This window comes from Oryza sativa, chromosome 7, assembly GCF_034140825.1.
Source record: "Oryza sativa Japonica Group chromosome 7, ASM3414082v1".
Lineage (NCBI taxonomy): Eukaryota > Viridiplantae > Streptophyta > Magnoliopsida > Poales > Poaceae > Oryza > Oryza sativa.
In genome coordinates, this window is record NC_089041.1 from 15563343 (window position 1) to 15585924 (window position 22582).

The 22582-nt window shown below is 41.3% G+C and overlaps 2 protein-coding genes across 2 annotated transcripts; one reads left to right on the top strand and one right to left on the bottom strand.

The window, feature by feature from the left end:
- Positions 1-289: 289 nt before the first annotated feature.
- LOC4343122 (probable aquaporin PIP2-1) lies at positions 290-3630 on the top strand. The gene is made up of 3 exons (NM_001403058.1): positions 290-1016; positions 2903-3043; positions 3168-3630. Exons 1-3 carry the CDS (start codon positions 399-401, stop codon positions 3279-3281), a joined length of 873 nt encoding a protein of 290 aa, NP_001389987.1. The 5' UTR covers positions 290-398; the 3' UTR covers positions 3282-3630.
- Positions 3631-15711: 12081 nt separating this feature from the next.
- On the bottom strand, positions 15712-19049 carry LOC4343123 (mitochondrial pyruvate carrier 4). The gene is made up of 6 exons (XM_015789632.3): positions 18901-19049; positions 17384-17494; positions 16911-17009; positions 16737-16789; positions 16190-16263; positions 15712-16107 (listed from the first exon to the last, which is right to left on the bottom strand). The coding sequence occupies exons 2-6, from the start codon at positions 17433-17435 to the stop codon at positions 16056-16058; spliced, it is 330 nt and encodes a 109-aa protein (XP_015645118.1). The 5' UTR covers positions 17436-17494; positions 18901-19049; the 3' UTR covers positions 15712-16055.
- Positions 19050-22582: the final 3533 nt, after the last annotated feature.

A 22582-nucleotide genomic window follows, 5' to 3' on the forward strand; every position in this document is an offset into this window, starting at 1 on the left:
CAGCTCGTCATAGGCATCATTGGAGCAAGAAAACCAAAAGGCCCATCCATTCTTATCAAAACAAGTTAAATAAAAGAAAAACAGCCAAATTTTCTGCTCCATGGACAGCAAAAGAAAATAAAAAAGGAAATAAAAAGTATATTTTTTTAAGACAAAATAAAAAAGTACAGAAATAGAGTCTCATACGTTGAGGAGGGTAGTCCCACACGCCAGAGTCTCAGCTTGCCTCGTTGTCACTCACCAACTCTCTTTCTTCTCCATAAATACCACCTCCTTCTCACTCTCGCACACAAGCTCTCCGCTCAGCTAAGCTCTCCACCATTGCTTGCAAAGCTGGTCGTGTCACTCCTCCCGTTAAGCTTCCCGCGGCGGCGAGAGCAAGCTAAGCTAGGTCGGGCATGGGGAAGGACGAGGTGATGGAGAGCGGCGGCGCCGCCGGCGAGTTCGCGGCCAAGGACTACACGGACCCGCCGCCGGCGCCGCTGATCGACGCGGCGGAGCTGGGGTCGTGGTCGCTGTACCGCGCCGTCATCGCCGAGTTCATCGCCACGCTGCTGTTCCTGTACATCACCGTGGCCACGGTGATCGGGTACAAGCACCAGACGGACGCGTCGGCCTCCGGCGCCGACGCGGCGTGCGGCGGCGTGGGCGTGCTCGGCATCGCGTGGGCGTTCGGCGGCATGATCTTCATCCTGGTCTACTGCACCGCCGGCATCTCCGGCGGGCACATCAACCCGGCGGTGACGTTCGGGCTCTTCCTGGCGCGCAAGGTGTCCCTGGTCCGCGCCATCCTCTACATCGTGGCGCAGTGCCTCGGCGCCATCTGCGGCGTCGGCCTCGTCAAGGCGTTCCAGAGCGCCTACTTCAACAGGTACGGCGGCGGCGCCAACACCCTCGCCGCCGGCTACTCCAAGGGCACCGGCCTCGCCGCCGAGATCATCGGCACCTTCGTGCTCGTCTACACCGTCTTCTCCGCCACCGACCCCAAGCGCAACGCCCGCGACTCACATGTCCCGGTAAGAAGCATCGGAGCTAGCTCTCCCAAATTTTTCTTTTTCTTTTCTTCTCTTTGAAAATTGTGCTTGCTTAATTGGAGCTTAAGTGACGGTAGATGCTTTAATCTAACAACTAACATGCATGTGTTAGTATGAGAATATTAGTTTGTTTAGATCGGAAGAATGACAGATGTGTACAAAAAGGAATGAAAAGCAGTGGAAGAATATCCTATATATCCTCTTTGATAAAAGCAAGCGCATATTGAACAGAAGAGAAGCAATAATTTCCTTCAAAAACTCTTAATTCTTTTCGGAAGAAAAAAATTCTAAAATTACACAGTTTTATTGCTATTCGCATGCCTACAGATTGTCAATTTTCAGATCTCCTTCAGATAGTACTACATGAACATTATTAAGCATACCGTAGTGTTGAATTTGCTCTTACCGTTCTTACTCCGTATCACTCCAGTACAGTAGCAGACTAGCAGTAGATAGATAGTCACCACATAATTGAAAGTAGTAGTAGTTTTTTTTTTTTGGTAGTAGAAGATTCAAGATGGTCCTAGTACACACGGAAGGACGGAGAGGATTACAAATAATCTATAAGCCTCATCGGTTGCTCATATATTTTCTAATAAGCTAAAATGTTTTTCTAGCGAATAAAAAATAATTTATAACTAAAACTTATATTCCCTAATAAGATAAAATGTTTTACTAAGGAATAAAAAATAATTTGTAGTTAAAATTTTTATATATGTATTTCTAGCTGACTTAAAAGCTAATACTGTAAAAAAAACTAAGTTCAAAATATCTTAAAATCAACTTTAAAATTAAATTTAAAAATTTAAATTTTTGGCTTTTGCTTCGGCTTAATAGGGCAACCGATGGGACCCTATAACTTATTTACTGTAGCTCATTTGTCACGTCTGCCGCTATTACTGTTCCATCCCATCACGGTAGCATGGCTGTGCGGGCGCGCGCGTACTACATGTGGCCCTAGCAAAGCCAAAAAGGCTGAGCTGGTCCGGTGTACTGTATGGTCCAGACCGGGGGTGAGCTGGTCCGTGCAGGCAGCGGCTAGGTTTTCATGTGATCTCCATGATGAATTTTGGCTGGACCGCCGGTACAAATTCTTCACCACCCCCCTCTGTTTTTTCCCAAAACTATTTCGTGTCCTTTCACGCCATGTTGTTTTGTGCTAGCTCCTCACTAAAAAACAAGACCAAATATTATTAGGTGAAATTGTAGAGGAGTACTAGTAGTAGTTTTTTCTTTTTTCTGGAGAAGGGGAAATGGATAGGTCACTTTATATGGTGGTGAACATGTGAGGTTGTGTGAGTGAAGGTGGGCATCTTGACATGAGGGTCTTCCTTTCTTTCTTTCTTCCCTTTGGTGGAGGTGACAAGGCGTGAAGAAGCGTTGGGGGTGCTGTGCTTCTCTGCTTTTGCAGATTTGCACACATCTTGTCAAAATATGCCCTGGGTGACCTGGTGTTTAGGGAGGAGGTGAAATGCGCACTAAGCCAAGGCTAAAAGCAGCCATTTGGTGGTGCTCTAGCTAGTTCGTTTCCAGTTCCTTGTTGAAAGGGGCATTTCGTGACAAGAAGGCTTGTGGGCTTTTTGGCCACTAACTTGCTCCCTAATAGTCCACTGATGTTGATGACCATTAAAACGTATACATGGGTCATGTGGCTGAAAAGACACCCTACACATGTCATGCAGGGTGTGGTTTGGTTTGGCAGCAGCACAGTTTTGTGAATTATTGTGCCTCACTTGACTCACTGTGTTAAAACGACACTTGTTGCTGAACAGTACTACTGATAGTTTGGTTACTCGCCTAACATCTTGCAAACCTATGCTAATTTCTGATTTTTTGTTTTTTGTTCATGTGTGTGTGGATGTCACCAGGTCTTGGCGCCGCTGCCAATCGGCTTCGCCGTGTTCATGGTCCACCTGGCGACGATCCCGATCACCGGCACCGGCATCAACCCGGCCAGGAGCATCGGAGCGGCCGTCATCTTCAACAACGAGAAGGCGTGGCACAACCATGTAAGAAGACACATACATTCTACTACTACAAATTACCTCAATTGGGCATGGCCTGATCATGATTTTCTTTTTTTTTTGGGTTGTGTGAATTGTGACTGATCGTCTTCCCCGTCTCCGGTTGCAGTGGATCTTCTGGGTCGGCCCGTTCGTCGGCGCCGCCATCGCGGCGTTCTACCACCAGTACATCCTCCGGGCCGGCGCCATCAAAGCCCTCGGCTCCTTCAGGAGCAACGCGTGATATCAAAGGAGTTCGAGCAGCCATTGTTGGGGGATAATGGCTGGAAGGCGTTGATGAAGCAATTGGCCATGATGATGAGTTCTACCGTGTTATGATTCTCCCTTTTTCAAAAAAATTAAGTTCGCCGCTGGTCGTTTTGTTTCAGCAGCTGCTCCTCCTCCTGCTTGTCGTGTGTGTGAAGTGAACATCCATGTGTTTGTAATCTGTTTTTAAATCGAGGGATGTCTCATGTGTTTAGCCTGTACTCCCATTTAATTTAGCGACGATAAGCATCGATGCCCGCCTCTCCTATCTGGAATATACTCCCTCCGTCCCAAAATAAGTGCAGTTTTATACTATTCACGTTCAACGTTTGACCGTCCGTCTTATTTGAAAATTTTTTATGATTAGTATTTTTATTGCTATTAGATGATAAAACATGAATAGTACTTTATGTGTGACTAAATGTTTTTAATTTTTTCACAAATTTTTCAAATAAGACGGACGGTCAAACGTTGAACGTGAATAGTGCAAAACTGTACTTATTTTGGGACGGAGGTAGTATCAATCAGTTTTATCAAGTGGTTCGCCGTAATTAAGTGCTGCTCTCTGTCTCTGCATTGATATGATGTTGCTGTTCTGAATGTGGACGCTCCCATTTTGATTTGCATATCTATCAAGTGGATTATTCCAGGATGCTAAACAGGAAGTGACACCATTATTGTTGTCTAGTCATATTAGTAGTTTGGTTGGTTGGTACTACTAGTAGTGCTACTGCTGGGGTTCCAAGTTTCCAAAATGCAAAACCAACCTATCAGATGACTCATCATCATGCAATGGAGATCACCGGTGAGACCAGACATCACATACTAGGAGATTAGGAGTATCTGTACATGCTTTAGCTCCATGGATTTCAATCACACCCCTTTGAAAGTTTCATTTCATCACCGGGGGGGGGGGGGGGGGGGGGGGTTCGACTTCGTCACCTCCAGCTGTCTTGAGTTGCCACATTGTCCACTTCTGCTTACCACCAAACTGTACGATGAGTGCCAACTTCCACTTGCCAAAAAAACTCTTCATTCCCTTCATATCTGTTTAATTAATTAGGGCCATTCTTTTCTCTCACAATCTCACACATCCTTTTGAAGTGAAGAATTAATTATCTCAGAAATTAAACTGATCCATGTGAAAACTTCATGTTGGAAAGGAAGGTGACAGTTGAGTGAGGGCCCTGCATTGGTTTCTACCGGGCATGCATGCATGGCAGTGCCATCCTTCATTTGGATGCACGCCTTTTTTCAGTGACGTGAAAAGAAGGCCCTTTCTATCATGACGCAGAAGGAGATGTGCCGCATGCGCGAAAATGGCAGAAGGGATCGAATCCAACGCCTGCGTAGGGACTAGGAGAGGGAGAGAGAGAGAGAGAGAGAGAGACGATCAAACAAGTCCTTGCAACCAAGCCCATTTCCATGCTCTTCTTCTGCTGCTGCTGCTGCTGCTGCTGCTGCGTGACGAAGGCTGAGACGCTGTCACACTACTGTCAAGCTGCTGCTCTTGCAGCTCTTGACCGGCAACTGTGCACTGCTGGAGTGCTGGTATAAATGCAGAGCAACACTGTGTATGGCTGTATGCAGGACTCTCCTCTTCCAAAATACTCCACTCAATCTATCTCATTTTAAGTGCTGCCATAATTTTATTTAAATTTTTTTAAAAAAATTTTAAAACATAAGTCATGAGCAAAGTGCTATTCATATTTTATCATCTCGTAACAACAAAAATACTAATTATAAAAAAATTTCAAATAAGACAGACGATCAAATTTGGACACGAAAACTCATAGTTGCACTTAAAATAAGATAGATGGAGTACTCTATTCGTCTTAAAATAAGTGCAACCCTATAAACTACACTTATTTTGAAACGAATAAAATATAGGAGTATAATCATCTATTATATAGTAAAAGTCCATTAAACTTCCAAGAAACGCTCTTAAGCCGCCACGTGACGTTCCTACAAATACTACTAGACCGCCACGTGGCACTATATAATCTCACCGTTAATTTTCACTTAAATTGGTGGACCCGATATTTTAGATCGTTAGATTAGATGTATTATTTTAAGAAGGTAATAATTTCCTCTCATAATGTGGGCCCAAAAAAGAAACCAAACATAAGTATACTTCGTGTACGTACTTACGTGCTGGAAAAGAATCAATGAATCTTAAAGAAAACCTATGTACGAACTGACGATAAAATCAATAAAGTAAAAAAACTTACGTAACATAGGTAGTATGTAGTGCCATAAAAAAATCGATGGTCCATAATATATGATTTTCTACTATTTAAAAACAAAAGTATAATACTCTATAAAATTAAGTTAAACTAGATCTTCTACAATATAAAAAAATATCCTATCTTTAAATTATTTTAAAATTATATATCTAATTTGTGATCCAGTCAGATTCCTTTAATTAAATAAACTATTGATGTCTATGTTCCTAAATACATCATAACACATGAGGCTGACATATAATAAATAATGTTATGATAATATTTTCAAGGAAAAATGACGAATTACCCTCCTAAACTATTATGGTAGACCGAATTACCCCCATAAATCTGAAAGCTAGACATCTTTCACCCTCAACTATTAATACCGAACGAATTACCCCGCTGACACAGCCTGAAGTGGTTTTGATCCTACGTGGCAGTCCCGTCAGCATTTTCTTAAAAATAAATTGATGGGACCCACCTATCATATCTCTGCCTCACCCCTCCCCCTTTCTCTTTCTTCTCCCTCCATGTCTATCAATAGGCAAGGCTAAGGGCAGTGAGCGGGTCCTCTCGGTCTCTGCTGGCGCGCGCCTCCTTGATGGCCGTGTGGCTTCTCCTCAACATCCACTGGCGCGTGAAGAGGACAACCGCGGTGGAGGCGAACGAGGGCAGTGAGTAGCAGAGGCGGCTCCTCCTCGGCTATCTCGGCCACCACATGCGCACTCTGATGGAGGCTGTCTTCACCATCATTTCTGTCACATCTCATCATCACGTGATGGCCGCCGGAGGCGAGCACCTGCGCTGGTCCTCCATGGCCAAGTTCGGCTACGCCCCCGTAGCTCTGTCTACCACAGCATGCCATCCCACCATGGTTCTTAATCGATCCCCACCACCAATGCCTTTCTCCTGACGAGACAGAAAGCACCAATCAATAAAAGAACAACAAGGTGGATCAATTAAGAGAGCAAGTGCAGGGGAATAGATGAAGGAGGAAGGAAAAGTGTGGCGGGGCGGCGGCTCGCCTACCCGGTTGGCCCCTGTAGCAAGGAGAAGGAGAAGAGAGAGAGGCTAGGTAATGGGATTGTGGAAGAGAGAGAGAGGAGAGAGAGATATATAGAGGGTAGAGAGTGTGACAGGTAAGCCCCACCTATTTTTTTTTTTAAAAAAAAGTGCTAACTGGACTGTCACGTAGGAACAAACCCACTCCGGGTTGGTTAGGGTAATTCATCCGATATTAATAGTTGAGGGTGAAAGATGTCTGGTTTTCAGGTTTAGGGGGTAATTATTGCTTTTTCCTATTTTAAATAATTTCACATCATATTTCATGTGTCAAATATCACTTGACGACTATACAATGGTAATTTAAATCCATATATGTAAAATAAATGAAAACAACACAATTTAGTTGTGTATTTTTAAGTATATTTCATTTAATTTTAATTTGTTTGAGACTAAGATTCTCAATTTTTTTTTGGAATCTTTAGAACTATTTCATTAGTATCTAATAAGTGGGCAACATAAATGTTGCATAGATGTAAAGAAATTATGAAAAAAATATTTCATACCAATGATCTTGCTATAATACAACCATTTAATCCACCATGAGATTTATGGTCATATATCTATGTTTTTCTCTTTTCTAAATAGTTTTGGCAACAAATGAACAATCAAGTAACATGCACAATAAACTACTCATGATATAATTTTTTTATAGTTGAGGAATTCCAACACATCAAGTATCAATTTGATGGATGTATATTATACACACTATTGACGTAACTATAAAGTATACTTCAATAAATTAGTTATTGTAAATAAGTTTGGGAAAATAGATTTATTCTCTAAATTAATTAGTAAAGGTGTCTCATGTGATTATGAATAATAGGTGTTGCAAAAAATCAAACAAAAAATTATAGATATTTCTCAAAATATAACCAACAATACGATGCTTTAGAGATTATTGTGGTAGTTTTTCTAAAAAACCCTTATCTTGGTTAAAAAAAATCATGTATAGTACAAGTAGATATGAAACAACTCCAGTATTCTATTATTGTTCTATTATCGTGACACATTTTTTTTTAATTAAATTCAAGGTTGTTCGGTTCCAAGTAATATATCCAAACCAGATATTAACGAAAATATATTTAAAATATAGTCAATATCTATTTTAAAAATATCATCTACACGTAAACATTCGTAAAAAAATTCAAGCAACATTAAATAAGTGCCCGCGCATATGCGCGGGCTACCTTCCTAGTTTTTAAAGTGAGTGAAATTAAATAAGAATGAATATAATTGGTTGAAATAAAAAATAGATGAAAAATTAAATGAGAAATATTGGAATCGGTTGAAATACAGTATACATGAGTAAGGGGAGAAGGCTATATTTTAGAACAAAATTTGAACCATAAAATTAAGGCTGTGTTTAGTTCCTAAAATTAGGGAGAAGTTTGGTGAAAGTTGGTAGTTTAAAAAAAAGGTTAGGAGTTTATACGTGTAGAAAAGTTTTGGATGTGATAGAAAGTTAAGAGTGGGAAAAGTTTGGTGTGAACTAAACATGGCCTAACTATAATTTGAGTCGGAGGGACCAACGTTCAAATTTGACCGGCGCGACGTCGATGGATTTCGCAGGGAATCATGTGCCCGCGCTGTTCATCGCATCACACTGATCGCTGCCACCCATGTACTTTTAAACTTTACTAGTGCCTCTCTGAAAAATCGCAGTTGGCCTGGATGATTGGATTTGGACATTTTGTATACTCTAGCCCTTAACAAAAATCTCATTTTACATATAAACCCTATGAAAACTAATTCCATACTTAGATGCAAAACTCTGTTCTAGAGGTTGTTCAGATTGTAGTCAATATAGACCATATCAAAATTTTGGCAAGTTGTCAATATTATTAAAATTTTGGTAAGATTTCTTATATATTTACCAGGATTTGGCAACAAACTAAATGTAGGCATTTTTCTATTTTTTTAAAAAAACAATATAGTTGAAAATGACATCAATCTTTTTTTTTGGAAGAGCAGAAATATGTTACTCAACCAAGCGTCAGTATGGACTAACTGAGAGATAAAATTGCAAGTATCTCCTAACAAAAAATCAGAAACAAAATCTGAACGAGCCTTATTAGCTAGCACATGGCTTGCATTGTTCTGGGAGGTGAATCTTCTGAATGATGATTTCCCTTTCCCCGGCGAGGAGGCGTTTAACTTCCTGAACGATATGAGCTAGAGCTGATAGATCCTTCTCTGTAGACTGAATGAGCTGAGAGGTCACCAAACAATCAGTCTCCACTACAATGGGCAGCAAAGTCCATTGGATTGCTGAGAATAGATGTCTCAACTCTAATCTCGTTGGATTCAAGTCTTAAGGTGGTGTTTGGATCTAGAGACTTAACTTTAGTATTAAATATAGACTACTTACAAAACTAATTACATAAATAAAAGCTAATTTGCGAGACAAATTTTTTAAGCCTAATTAATACATATTTAGAGAATGTTTACTGTAGCATCACATAGACTAATCATGGATTAATTAGGCTCAATAGATTCGTCTCGTGAATTAGTCCAAGATTATGGATGGGTTTTATTAATAGTCTACGTTTAATATTTATAATTAATGTCCAAACATCCGATGTAACAGGGACTTAAAAGTTTTAGTTCCATTTAAATATTGTCTTACTACTACTGAAAATAAAACAAATTATAGAAAATAAATTACAAAATTTTACTTTGTGAAATTTCTAACTTCATTTGACACATAGAGAGTGGGGAAGGAGGATGGACCCACCCCTACATGCCTACAAATTAGGAGAAATAGATCGTGTTATATTATGTTTTTTTTATAGCGAATCAATACTATGATGATGCGAGAGGAGGGAGGGACCCACACCCTAATCCAAGATTAAGTTTCTCATAAATTGAAACAACTTAGCGAAAATAAATCATGATACATTAATTTATCAATTTCGCAAAATTTGATATCAAATTGTATAAGGAAGGGCTAAATTGTAAGAAATACTAGCTGACGATAGTACTATGACTACTATCTGAAAATTTCAGCATAGAGTAGTTCGTAAAATAAAATTTAACTCTAGCTGATGGAGCGACTAGTACGTACTCCCTGCAATACTGTTTGATTTTTGGGCCATTTCTACTTTCTTCGACACAGGCGTCTGTACTTGGGAGTACTGAACTCCAGAGGTCAATTGCTTAGTATGCCTGCAGAAAAAAATGCCAGGGGTAGTTATACGGATTTTTACTATAGCAGTACTATGCTTTTTACAGTTTGTCATGGAGTAATAGTGTCACTTTGAACTGATTATGCCATGGACTCATAACTTTGCTACCGTCTGGAAACGCCAATACTCCCTCAATCCCAATATATGTTTATTCTAGTATAGATGTGATAGCTTATCATTGATGTAACTTATATAAGTAGTTATCTAGATTGATAGAGGTAGTGATTAAGTGTTTTACGTAAAACGAGGTGGTAATAATGTGTGATTAATTGAGTTTTAATTATTACATACTTGAAAAATGGATTAATTTGATATTTTAGAACAACTTTCATATAGAAAGTTTTCGCACGAAACATATCGTTTAGCCATTTGAAAAGCGTGTCATTTTTATCCAAAAGTTTATCTAATTTTTGTTGGAGATTCGAAAAGAGTCAGACTTATGATATGTTACATTTTTTACTAGACTGTACTTACTCCCTCCGTCCCATAATATAAGAGGTTTTGAGTTTTTGCTTGTACTGTTTGACCACTCGTCTTATTCAAAAAAATATTGAAATTATTATTTATTTTTTTGACTTACTTTATTATCCAAAGAACTTTAAGCACAACTTTTTGTTTTTTATATTTGCAAAAAAAAAAATTAAATAAGACGAGTGGTCAAACAATACAAACAAAAACTCAAAATCCCTTATATTATGAGACGGAGAGAGTATATTAAGATGGATCAGCAGCAATGATTTTCAGGAGTCCATGGAAATATCAAATGGGACAGTATAGAAGTACTATAGCCCTGTTTAGATTTCAACGTTTTTTTTAAACCTCTAACTTTTCCATCACATCAAACTTTTCTACACGCAAACTTCCAACTTTTCAATTTCTTTAAACTTACAATTTTAGCAAGGAACACAGCCTATGTCCATGACAAGTACGGTGCTCTCTTCAAACAGCGAAGGGGTTATTTGAAGGGAGAAAAACGTGAACTTTCATGCTCCATCAAAAGTCAAAAACTTTGCGTACTCCTATATTTTTTTAAGGAGTGGTACGTAGTATTGAGGATGGTTTGGCCAGACATCATTGCAGGGGTAAGAAAAAAGTACTCGTACTGGTATTGCTTTCGGTATTCGGATGAGACCATTCAACATCTTTGTTCTTAAAAAAGAAATCAACATCCCTATCTCTAACTAGTACTTTGTTGCAAAGATTTCATTTTTTCAATTTTGAACAGCATAAATATCTTGATATTTCTGCATGTTTTATATTTACATGGATCAGCTGGCATCTCTGTTCGCTGCCTATAATGTACTTCCTCTGTTTCATATTATAAGTTGTTTGATTTTTTTCTTAGTTAATTTTGTAAGTTTAATTAAATTTATAAAAAATATAGTAATATTTTCAATACAAAACAAACATATTATCAAAATGCATTTCTTGTTAAATATAATGAAACTTATTTAATGTCGTAGATGTTGCTAGTTTTTTTCTATAAATTTAATCAGACCTACAAAGTATGACTAAGAAAAAAAAGTCAAACACGGGCTTATAATATAAAACGGATGGAATAACATCATGACAATTAGGATTGTGTGTGTGGGGGGGGGGGGAATCTAATGGAACCCGCACCTCCCCCCTAGTCCTCTCTATTCTTTCCTTTTATCATAACATTAAAAAAAACACAAAGTTAGTAAAAAAAAGAAAAAAAAAATCTAATACTCTCATTCATGTGCATAAACTTTATACAATATACTTTGCACGCATAAACTTTATGAATAGAAATATTTTATATATAAAATATTTGAATCCGAATTTGAATTTGAATCGGATATATAAACTTCTAACTTATAAATATTCGCTCTACAAATTTTAGGTGGATAAACTTTAGATGTGTAAACTTTAGGTGTGTAAAATTTAGGTGTATACACTTACTAAAAGAGGAAAATATAAAATATTTGAATTCGAATTTAAATTTGAATCTGAATCGGGTATATAAACTTTTGACTTATAAACATTTGATTTACAAACTTTAGGTGGATAAACTTAGACGTATAAATAAACTTATTAAAAGAGAAAAAGAAAAAAAAACGATCGCTAGCGGCGATCAATCGCGCGTTAGCCTTCTCGGAATGTGTGGCCATGACATTCCGTTGGGAGTAATCATTAGGGAAATCGCCATTTATTAATGATGTTGGTCTACTAATGACCCACATGGTTAACGTTCTTTTTTAGTCTCACGGTTCAGTTTTTATTTCTCAAGTTGGGTTTGTGCAGCCAATTAGGCCTCGTCATTTTGCTTATGCATATGTTTACCCGTATGGCTTACTAGGCCTCACCAAATCCTTATGACTTATTATGAACCAAAAATTAGTTAATAGATAAATCTTTTATATACATATCCTTAACTATTTAAAAGAAAATACTACTATAAAATAAACTATGGTAAAAAAAATCACAAAATCAACTTCAAAATTAAGTTTTAAAATTTAAATTTTAGTTTATAAATATAAACATATGCAAACACTGGAGGGTGGAGACATAACTTGTTTTTTTTTTTTGAAAGAAACGAACATAGGGTAGAGTAGTACCATTTTGCAGTGATTTTGGAAGTCGTCCTATCATTTTTTGGGAGGGAATATCTCTCCATCCAAATTATGATTGGACAGCTGCTTGCCAGAGAAATGGCATATGGCGCTGCATTATTTGTGTCACGAATATACCTGGATTATACTCCATTCGCTATATATAATTAACCTCAATAATCAACCTCAATCAAATCCGAAAAAGAGAGAACAATTCTATGCTGCTCTGTTCCTGCTGCCTATATTCCTGGAAATACACATGGGCATGAAGAAAGTGCAGCTTCCCAAAATAATTGACAAGCCAGAAAAATGTTCATGAGCCTTCTTTTCTCTTGACTTGTTATTAAAAGATATACTAAAAGAGTAGTAGTTTAGTTGAGAATGATATACCTAACTCCACAATGTGTGAAGTGTGTGCATGCGTCAGTGCTTGGCATGTTCTCCAGATGGTTAGAGAGAACAAATTTTAGGTTAGTTTAGTTAAGCATTGTGCTTAAGGACAACCCAATCCGAAAGAGAGCGTGTAATGATTGAGCTGGGCCGTCTGATTCAGGCCCTATGATTGGATCATCAGATCATGACGTCGCAACAACCCCACTAATTAGTGACAGGGGCTGGCAATGGATAGGCGAGGGCCCTATCAATTTTAATTTGTTGGGGTTTGGATAAATGCAGGTACGGTTTCATGTTTGAAATTAATTTGTCGTCCCATTTTGTATAACCTCAACCTATCATAGTCGAAAGGTTCATATCTTTATCGTTTTCTTTGATTAAAGTGGCAATTCTGTGTATCTAGATCAAAAAAGTGATGGCTTCTTTCGCTCTCTCTTAATTAATATAATAGATATATGTATTTGTTGTATGAAAATAATTGGTAGATTTGTATGTAAATATTACTTTCGAAATGTTATTTTTTTGAATTTTTTTACTAGTAGCGTACAATGGTCAAATGTGCCGATTGGAGAGCATATGCACCTGAAACGACTTGCATTTTTTTATATATCGGATAAGAGAGATCAATGTATTTAGGTGCCCCATCTCTAGGTTTGTTTGGTAGTTCACTATTTGCACTTTGTTGAAGGGCCGTCATTACAAAAGGAGTGGGTTCCAAGTAAAACATGTTACTCCCCCCGTCCAGAATATAAGAAGTTTTAGAGATTGACACGGTTATTAAAAAAATACGTAGAAGTGAATGGTGGAGAGTTGTGATTAGATGAGTAGAAGAGGTAGGTAGAAAAAGTAAATGGTGGAGAGTTGTGATTGGTTGGGAAGATAATATTGGTGGAGAAGTTGTTATATTTTGGTACAAATACTGAAGGCTAAAAGTTGTTATATTTTGGAACGGAGGGAGTAAAAGATTTGACCTGGGCACGTTTAGCTAACCATGGGCTCGTTTGGATCCGAAGGACTAATAATTAACCCCTAGGCAAAACTACTTGCGAAACCCCTGGGCTAATTCGCAAGACGAATCTAACGAGGTATATTAATCTATGATTAGCGGATGATTACTGTAGCATCACTGTAGCAAATCATGGATTAACTAGGCTCATTAGATTTATCTCGTAAATTAGCCTAGGGGTTATGAAATGGGCTTTGTCAATAATTTAAATTTAATACTCCTAAATAACAAGATTCCGAAGAGCTAATTATTAGCCCTCCGGATCAAACAGGGCCCATGGCTAATCAAATGGCGATTGACAAGGATCTGTTGCCCAATTGGTGAAAGGAATTTTACAGCAAACCTGCAACTGCAGGTCTGCAATGACGTGCCTGCCTAGTTTGAAAGGGGAGCTGGACCTGAGTATGGACTCCGTTCCATAAAACCCAAACTAGTATGAGATGTGACATAATTATAATAAATTTGGTCAGACTTCACATCCCATATTAGGTTGAGTTTTTTTTGGATGGACGGAGTACCTGACTACAGCGAGAATTCAAAAATCAAAAGAACCAGACCGGCTGTGTTTAGTTCAGCGCAAAGTTTAGATTTTGGTTGAAATTGAAAATGATGTGACTGAAAAGTTGTGTGTGTATGTAGGGGTGGATGTCGAGCTGGCTCGGCTCGGCTCGGCTCGGCTCGGCTCGGTCTGGCTCGTTAGGATAACGAGCTAGCTCTTCTCGACTCGTTATCCTAACGAGCTAGAAACCCAGCTCGGCTCGGCTCGTTTGAAAGCTCGAGCCAGCTCGTTAGGCTCGTGAGCTTTGGGGACAAGAGAGAAAGTGAACAAGGGGAGGAGCCGAGGAGGGGCGCCGGGGAGGAGCGGCGCGGCCAGCGGCGTCCACGACGGTGTCGGCGCCGGGGAGGACCGGCGCGGGCGGCGGCGTCCACGGTTGGTTGCGTCAACGCCGGGGAGGAGCGGCGCGAGCGGCGGCGTCCACGGCCGGCCGCGTCGGCGCCGGGGAGGAGAGGCGCGGGCGGTGGCGGCGGCGGCGGGAAGGAGCGGCGCGGGCGGCGGCGTCCATGGCCGGCGGCGTCGGCGCCGGGGAGGAGAGGCGGGGGCGGCGGCGTCGGCGCCGGGGAGGATAGGCACGGGCGAGCGGCAGCCATGAGGCCGGCGGTGGCTTGGGTGGGGATTGAGGATGGGGACAAGCCAGAAGGGGATTGACTCTAGGGTTTTCACAAGGTGATGGGCTGGGTGATGGGCTGTTAGGCTGGGCTAGGCGCCTGGGCCTCATCTGCTCTGGCTCGTTAAGGCTCGCGAGCGGCTCGCGAGCCAGCTCGAGTTGGCTCGTTATCTCTAACGAGCTGAAATGCCAGCTCGGCTCGTTAGAAAATTCAAACGAGCCGAGCCGAGCCGAGCCGAGCCTGTCACGAGCCGAGCGAGCTAACGAGCCACGAGCTTCCTGTCCACCCCTATGTGTATGACAGGTTGATGTGATGGAAAATGACTGAAGTTTGGATCCAAACTTTGGATCTAAACACAGCCCATGGATCAACATTCAACAGCAACTTTGCAGTCCTCCCTCTTTCCCTCTCAAAATGCCAAACTCACTCAACTGGAGAAGGCTCATGCTGCGAGGAACTTGCTGTTTCTGTTTCGAAATAAACCACTTACTACCAACCAAACACATTGGTGCTCTAAAAGGATAATGTCTGTTCAAAAAGGTGCCGCTTAACAAACCTGTAAACAATCTCCATTTCTTTCTCTGAAAGATCAAATTTCTGATTAACCACAACAACTTTATATATGTTTCGAACAGTTGCTGTCAACTATGCAACGACTTCATGCTTGATTGCGCAAGCCACTGCAACAAAACCAACAAGTACCCAAAAATATAACAGTAAGAAATGGCAGGTAACGTAAGTCGAGGGCTAAAACTGCTTTTCTACCAGCAAAGACAACGCTACTCTGAATCCAGGGGAAACTGTAGTATATATAGCTTCTTTCTGATGATAACAGAAGTGATCCTTGACTACTGTTAGCGAAGTATCCCCGATACAGATTTTAATGGGCACCACCAGCATAACAGAAACGGATGTTTTGAGTATATGCATATTATTTTCACAAAATGCAAAAAAGCATTATTTGGATTTTGGGGACAATATTTTCAACTGCTCCAGCAGTGGGTGTAGAAGAAATACAGAAAGAAACAACAGGTTCTTGTCTTGGGTAAAGCCAGAGATATCTGCAGTACGTCCAGACTCCAGAGTGAACTGAGACTGGCTCAAAGGCTGTAGGTCGGTTAATCTAATCTGTCGTCATTATCCTTCCAGTGATGCAGCAGCATCCTTCTCATCAGAAAAGTAATCTTTCCTGCAAGTGAATATAAAGGTTATGTTGCTCTTATGAGACATTAAATACGAATGGCGGAAATTAGCATAGCTCTCATACAAACCTTATTTTACGAGAAAGCTGATACAAGCCTGTACCAGCCATTGCAACATTAACGCTGAAAAGATTCCAGTTTTTCTGTGACATTATAGCATTGCCAACGAAGAGCAAGAATTAAAACAGGAAACAACATGTGATGACAACATCTCGTGCTCACATAGGTAAAACTCAAATTATTTCAATGTGTAATACTCTCTTTGGCCAGAAATACACATCATTTTGGGCATGGGCAAAATATTCAAAATGTAAACTGGATGGTTCATTTTCTTTTCTTTTATTTTGTAATTTAGTAATAAACTAGCTAAAACCACAATTTCACTAAAGTATATTCTTTTTAGAAAAATGTAAAAGCATAATTATCAAGCATATTGATGCTTAATGTTTTAAAAGGTGAAACACATGTTTGTCTGCAATGACATGTATTTGTGACCAATGGGAGTATATACGTTCAATTTGAAACCAAAATGTAGTTTGCAAACAAAGCGGCCCATGATCACTATAGTGGAAAGTTTCAACATGGTGTGCATATAGACAAGTAAAAAAGGTCTTACCGGTGTGATAACCATACTGTAGCGAGACCAAATGACTCCAGTGCAAGCCACAGCTGCATGCCATCCAACAGAATAAGAATGCTAACAGTGCACAAGAATACATAAACAAACCGATATGGCCCTGATATCTGGAATGAATGAATATGATGGGCTAATGGGGTAACCTAAACATACCGACTTGCTGAGGATAGGATATCTTTTCAGGAGGCTTAGCAAAGTCCGCAACATTGGCAATACTGATACCCCATTTAAATGTTGGAGCCCAGAAATGAACTGCAATAATTAAGGTCATATAAGTTATAGGTGGTATCAATAAATGATAGATATCCATCACAATTTCCTATAGTGAAATACAAAGGTATGGGGCGCTTGCATTAATACAAAAATTCAGTTTAAAGTACCAAGCAAGATTACATTTCCATAGTAATGGTTTATTCAGTATCAAATACCCAAGAATGCAGACAAGGGATGTCAAATAAATAAATAATAAACATTATAGATAGACTTGTATCAAGTTTATGGTGATTCCTTTATTATTTCCATGTTTACATGATAAAAGTAGAGATGATAACCAGGATCAGAAATGATACACAGAAATCTAAGATAAGCAGGAGCAGCCAGGAAATAATAAAGATAAGGAAACTAACTAGTTTTAGGGCCAGCAGGATGGTTCCAAAAGGCTTGAAGCTTTGATGCCATTTAGCAAATGAATGCCTTTTCTGTCCTTCCACAGAAACTGTTTACACTTCCACTGCACCCTACAAGCAGAAAAAGGAAAATCATGATATCTCAAACGGCATACGTGAAACAAGATTAATTTCAGACAAGCCCATCTACCAAGAGTAATAGGGCATAGATGAACCTCAACCAGAATATGCAAATACAGCGTCTGAGATACCACCACTTATTCATATCACACAGAGTTCCATTTATATGTAGGCCTATTCAAAAACAAGCTAGCCAACCTGTTCAAAACCACAGCAGAGGCCACTACAGGCAGCATCACTCCTGACTGCAGCAGCAGAACATGCTGGCGATGAAGCATAAATGGATTGACAACAAATTGAAAACCAGGTTCATTGAACAGTCATAGCTATAAGCTTGGCTCATGGACTAGGGGATCCCATGTGGCAGCAGAAGAGGAAGGCCATAAAACATTGGATGGAAATCAAATGAAATTTCTCCTTTTTTTATTTGGCCACTAGCTTATGAGTATATTTCGCATCACAGACATCCTTTTTTTTCATATGTTTGCAACTTTGCATCGTGGCTATCACTTTTCACAATGGCAAGGGGTACATAAAGATATCAGAGTTACTGTAGTACTTGTTTTAAAATCTTACTTGTGTGGTGCCCTGTTTTAATACCGTAAAGCATAGGAGTAACTTGAGCTGTGTTTAGTTCCTGAAATTGGGGAGAAGTTTGGGGAAAGTTGGTAGTTTGGAAAAAAAGTTAGGAGTTTATGTGAGTAGGAAAGTTTTGGATGTGATGTGATGTGATGGAAAGTTGGGAGTTTGGGGGAAGTTTGGTGTGAACTAAACAGGGCCTTGGCACATTAACTAGTAGTATTCTATATTTTTTGAGATAATGGAAGCACCTAGTTGTATTCTATATTATAAATCAAATAAATACTGGTGCTACAATTTGTGATCTGTAACATTATATATAACTCACATGATGCAGACTATTTCCGCAGGTTTGCATTGGCAAACAATGACAAATGATGAGTCCAAACACCACCGTAAACTATCTACTGCAAAACAATCACATAGGAAAATCGACACCAAAGAATTATCATAGGCGGGCCATTCCATTTTCTCACAACTTTACAATGAAAGATCAACGATAAACGTCAATAAGATGAGAAGTATTTCATCCAATGACGGCGATGAAACCAAAATAATTCATGTAACCGGCTCAAAGGAACAACTAAATTCCAGAATCCTACACCATATTAAACCGTATCAACTACCAAGGGACGAGCTCACAAATCGCCCCTAATTCTGTAGCTTAGCAGCCTAGAAATGGACAGTAAAATTTAAAGAAGACAAGCTAATCGCAGCCCTAAATCGACGGCGAATATGCAGATTTAGAGACCTACTAACAATCTTTAATAAACCTAGGACCAAGAGGAGGGTACGGGATGGGGGGTGAGTACACCAACCTTGGGAATAGTCGTCGCCGGAGTTGGGGAGGGCGGCGGCGCTCGCAGAGGGTGGGAGGCGGCGATTCTTCACCGAGACGAGGCGGCGGACGCTCGCGCGAGACAGCAGCGGAGGAGCGATATGCTCCCTACCGGGGGATTATTTCTTCGATCTTCACCAACCCTCCTCGCTGCAACCTAAAATATTTTCAGTGTTGCAACTTAGAAATGGTAAATTGGGCCCGGATCACCGAACCGGAGTGGTGAATTCACATATTACGGCCCGGATGGTTAACGGGCTTAATTGTTGCCAGTCGGGCTGGGAAGTGAGGCCGGTAAATCAGCCCATAGGCCTAGTAACCATTAGTAAGCCCGATAGAAATCTAACTCTGTTTAGTTTTGTTTTAGCAATAAGTTCATTTTAGGTCTCTTATCATTCTGTCGAGTTTGAAATTGTATCCTCATCGGAGAAAGTACGAATTTCACCCCTTAACTATCGTGGTCGACCAAATTACCCTCTAAACTCAAAAACCAGGCATTGCTCACCCTGAACTTTTAATAACGAACAAATTACCCCCTCGACCCAATCCAAAGCGGTTTTGTCCTACGTGACATACGCGTGGCAATCCAGTCAGTATTTTCTTTTTAAAAAGTTGTGGGACCCACCTGTCATATCTCCCCTTCCCCTCTTTCTCTCTCTCTTCACACACACATACACACACTCTCTCTCTCTCATGGGTCGGCGCGGAAGGAGTACCAAGCCCCAGGCGAGCACCCGACCGTCGTGAAGAAGTGCCGGAACACGGTCAACGGCAGCGGCGCGACGCCGACGCGATGGCAGAGTGCGGCGAAGCCGGCGAGGAGGCGTCATGAATTGGGCGTGAGCTGGCTCGGCACAAGCTCGAAGTGGGGAGCACTGCGGCGAACAATGGTTGCAGCAGAAGCCGCATTAGACCTTCCTTCATCGCAGCGACGTACATGAACGCCATACCCGGAGACAGCGGCGCGCGTGCCGCGACTTTGCCGGCGAGGAGCGCAGTGAAGCCACGCGGGATGGAGCACCTCCTGCTGATCTCACACACGCGCGCGCGCGCACACACACACTCTCTCTCACAGGACGGCGCAACGGTGGGAGGTGGGCGGTGACGCGAGACGCGGAGGTGGAGGCAGGAGCTAGGTGGCGAGTGGCTGGCGAATGGCAGGGGCGAGGCAGGGCCATGACAGAGAGGCAGGCGGGGGCCACCTTGTCTTCCCCGTGCCCCCGCACACTAGCCGTCCGCTCCGACCGTCTGCCTGCCCATGCCTTGTCCCCGCACACCGCCCATCCGAGCCGACCATCCATCCACCGCCTGTCCCCGCGCCGCTATGCGCGCCATGTGCGCTTAAGAGAGAGATGAAGAGGAAGATGAGGCCCTTGACGAAGACGGCGATGAGCGCAGTGCAGTAGGGGAGCGTGCCGGAGCCATGGAGCAATCGCTCTCCGCCCACCTTGACACGCCTCTCCCGAGCGAGCTCCGGCTGCCTCCTCTGCGGGCGGCCAAAGGGGAGAAGAGGGCGCCGACGACCAGAATTGGGGAACCGGCTCGCCTCCGCCTTCGCCCCCTACCGCGCAAGTAAGCTCCACCCACCTCCGCCACTGCCCCCCGAGTGAACGCACGCGATGGAGAGAGAACGCGGGGGGGGGGGGGTGGCTAGGAGAGGTTAGGTTGAAGAGAGGGATGACAGGTGGGTCCAGGGGTTTTTAAACTTTTTTTCCTGACTAGTCTGCCATGTTAGCGCCACGTATGCTAGCTCAAGTCAAAACCGCTCAGAACAGTGTCAGGAGAGGTCATTAGTCCGGTATAAATAGTTTAGGGTGTAAAATGTCTAGTATTTGAGTTGGGGGAGGGTAATTCGTACTTTTTCCTATCCTCTTCAGGACACCCTCCAACTTACAAAACCATCTTAAATTTGGTTTCATGGTAGCATACACTGACGTGGCACCCTAGTTAGTGAAAAGAAAATAAAAAACTTGTGGGACTCACATATATGTGATGAGTTGACTGCGTTCAACTTGATGAGTCAGCGTGAGACCCACATGTTAGCGGCATCGTGTTCCTGGTCTCTCCTCACATCCCCATCTCTCAGAGCAGGTACAATAGCAGGCTATAAGCCAGCTGTAAACATATTTTAAGGAGATAAATCAGGAGAGAGAAGAGCAGCGGGCTACAGATTTGTAGCCAGCTGTAGCACGGACTTCAAGACGCAGTGTGTCTATGACAGGTGGGACCAGGTATTAATAGTGTAGTATGTAACTATTGTATGAATGAGCTATTAGATTGGCTATAGATGAATTGGAGCTAGTAGTTGGCTATACTATTGAACTTGCTCTCAGGGATGACGAGCGGTGGCAGTGGCTGATGAACTCCCCAACGCCTCTGCACCATCGACTTCCTCCACGGCGTCGGCTCTAGTGTGTGCTAGTTGGTGAAGTCCCCAGGTGGAGGCGACAGCTTCCCATGAAGAGGGAGGATTGGGGAAGAGGAAAGTATTTTTTATAAATTTGGTCAAAGTTAAGACTCCATTCGACTTAGCCTGGTCGATAAGATGATTGTGGCACATAAAACGTGATAGGTTATTTGCACATGACTAATTAAGGATTAACTATTATAAACTTAAAAAATGATTTATTCATTTTCAAATAAACTTCAATATATAAAAAGTTATTCTTTTAAGAAAACACAACATTTAGCGCATTTTGAAACGTGTAAAAAAAAATCAAGGAGCATCTCAGTTCACTGGTCAAAAAAATTGGGCCTAAGAATATTAATTCAGAATATAAAATAGATGGAGATAACAGGTGGTATGGTTTCGCTGTAGACCTCTCACTGGCCGTCGACCCGTTTCATCATCCATATACCATAATCTTCAGACTTCAGCTATGCAGACTATCTCTTCCTTTAGTGGTAGGAGTGATACAAATATAGGCTGTGTTCCTTTAAACTTTAAAAATTCCGTCACATCAAATGTTTAGGCATATACATAGAGCATTAAATATGGACGAAAAAAACCAATTGCACAGTTTTTACGTGTAAATTACAAGACGAATATTTTGAGCCTAATTACCCATGATTTGACAATATGGTGCTATAGTCAATATTTACTAATGATGAATTAATTAGACTTAATAAATTTTTCTCGCAATTTACAAGCGGAATATGTAATTTGTTTTGTTATTAGTCTACGTTTAATATTTCAAATATACGTACGTATACGTAAAAAAATTTTGGAGGAGAAACTAAACACGGCCATAATGGAAAATTTGCCTTTTTATACCGTTCCCGTTTATAAGTTAGGAAAAAGTACGAATTACCTCCCCGAACTATCGCGGTCGTCCGAATTACCCCCCTGAACCACAAAATCGGACATTCTTCATCCCCCAACTATGCAAACCGGACGAATTACCCCCCTCGAACCAATTCAGAGCGGTTTTGTCCAACGTGGCGCACACGTGGCAATCCGGTCAGCTTTTTTTAATTAAAAATTTGTGGGACCCGCATGCCATACTATTCTCTTCTTCCTCTCTCTCTATTCTCTCTCTCTTGCTTTTTCTCTCTCGCGGCTTGTGGGGACGGTGCGGGGACAGCGAGGACGACGACGACGGAGGCAGCGGCGGCGGCGAGGCGAGGCGGCGGTGGAGGCAGCGAGCGCCGGGAGGCGAGCG

Coding starts and splice junctions, on each gene's coding strand:
- LOC4343123 (XM_015789632.3), bottom strand. CDS start 17,435: ATGGCATCAAAGCTTCAAGCCTTTTGGAACCATCCTGCTGGCCCTAAA. Junction 17,010..17,383: donor TCCTGCTGGCCCTAAAACTA/GTTAGTTTCCTT, acceptor TAATTATTGCAG/TTCATTTCTGGGCTCCAACA. Junction 16,790..16,910: donor ATCCTATCCTCAGCAAGTCG/GTATGTTTAGGT, acceptor GATGGCATGCAG/CTGTGGCTTGCACTGGAGTC.
- LOC4343122 (NM_001403058.1), top strand. CDS start 399: ATGGGGAAGGACGAGGTGATGGAGAGCGGCGGCGCCGCCGGCGAGTTC. Junction 1,017..2,902: donor CCCGCGACTCACATGTCCCG/GTAAGAAGCATC, acceptor GGATGTCACCAG/GTCTTGGCGCCGCTGCCAAT. Junction 3,044..3,167: donor AGAAGGCGTGGCACAACCAT/GTAAGAAGACAC, acceptor CTCCGGTTGCAG/TGGATCTTCTGGGTCGGCCC.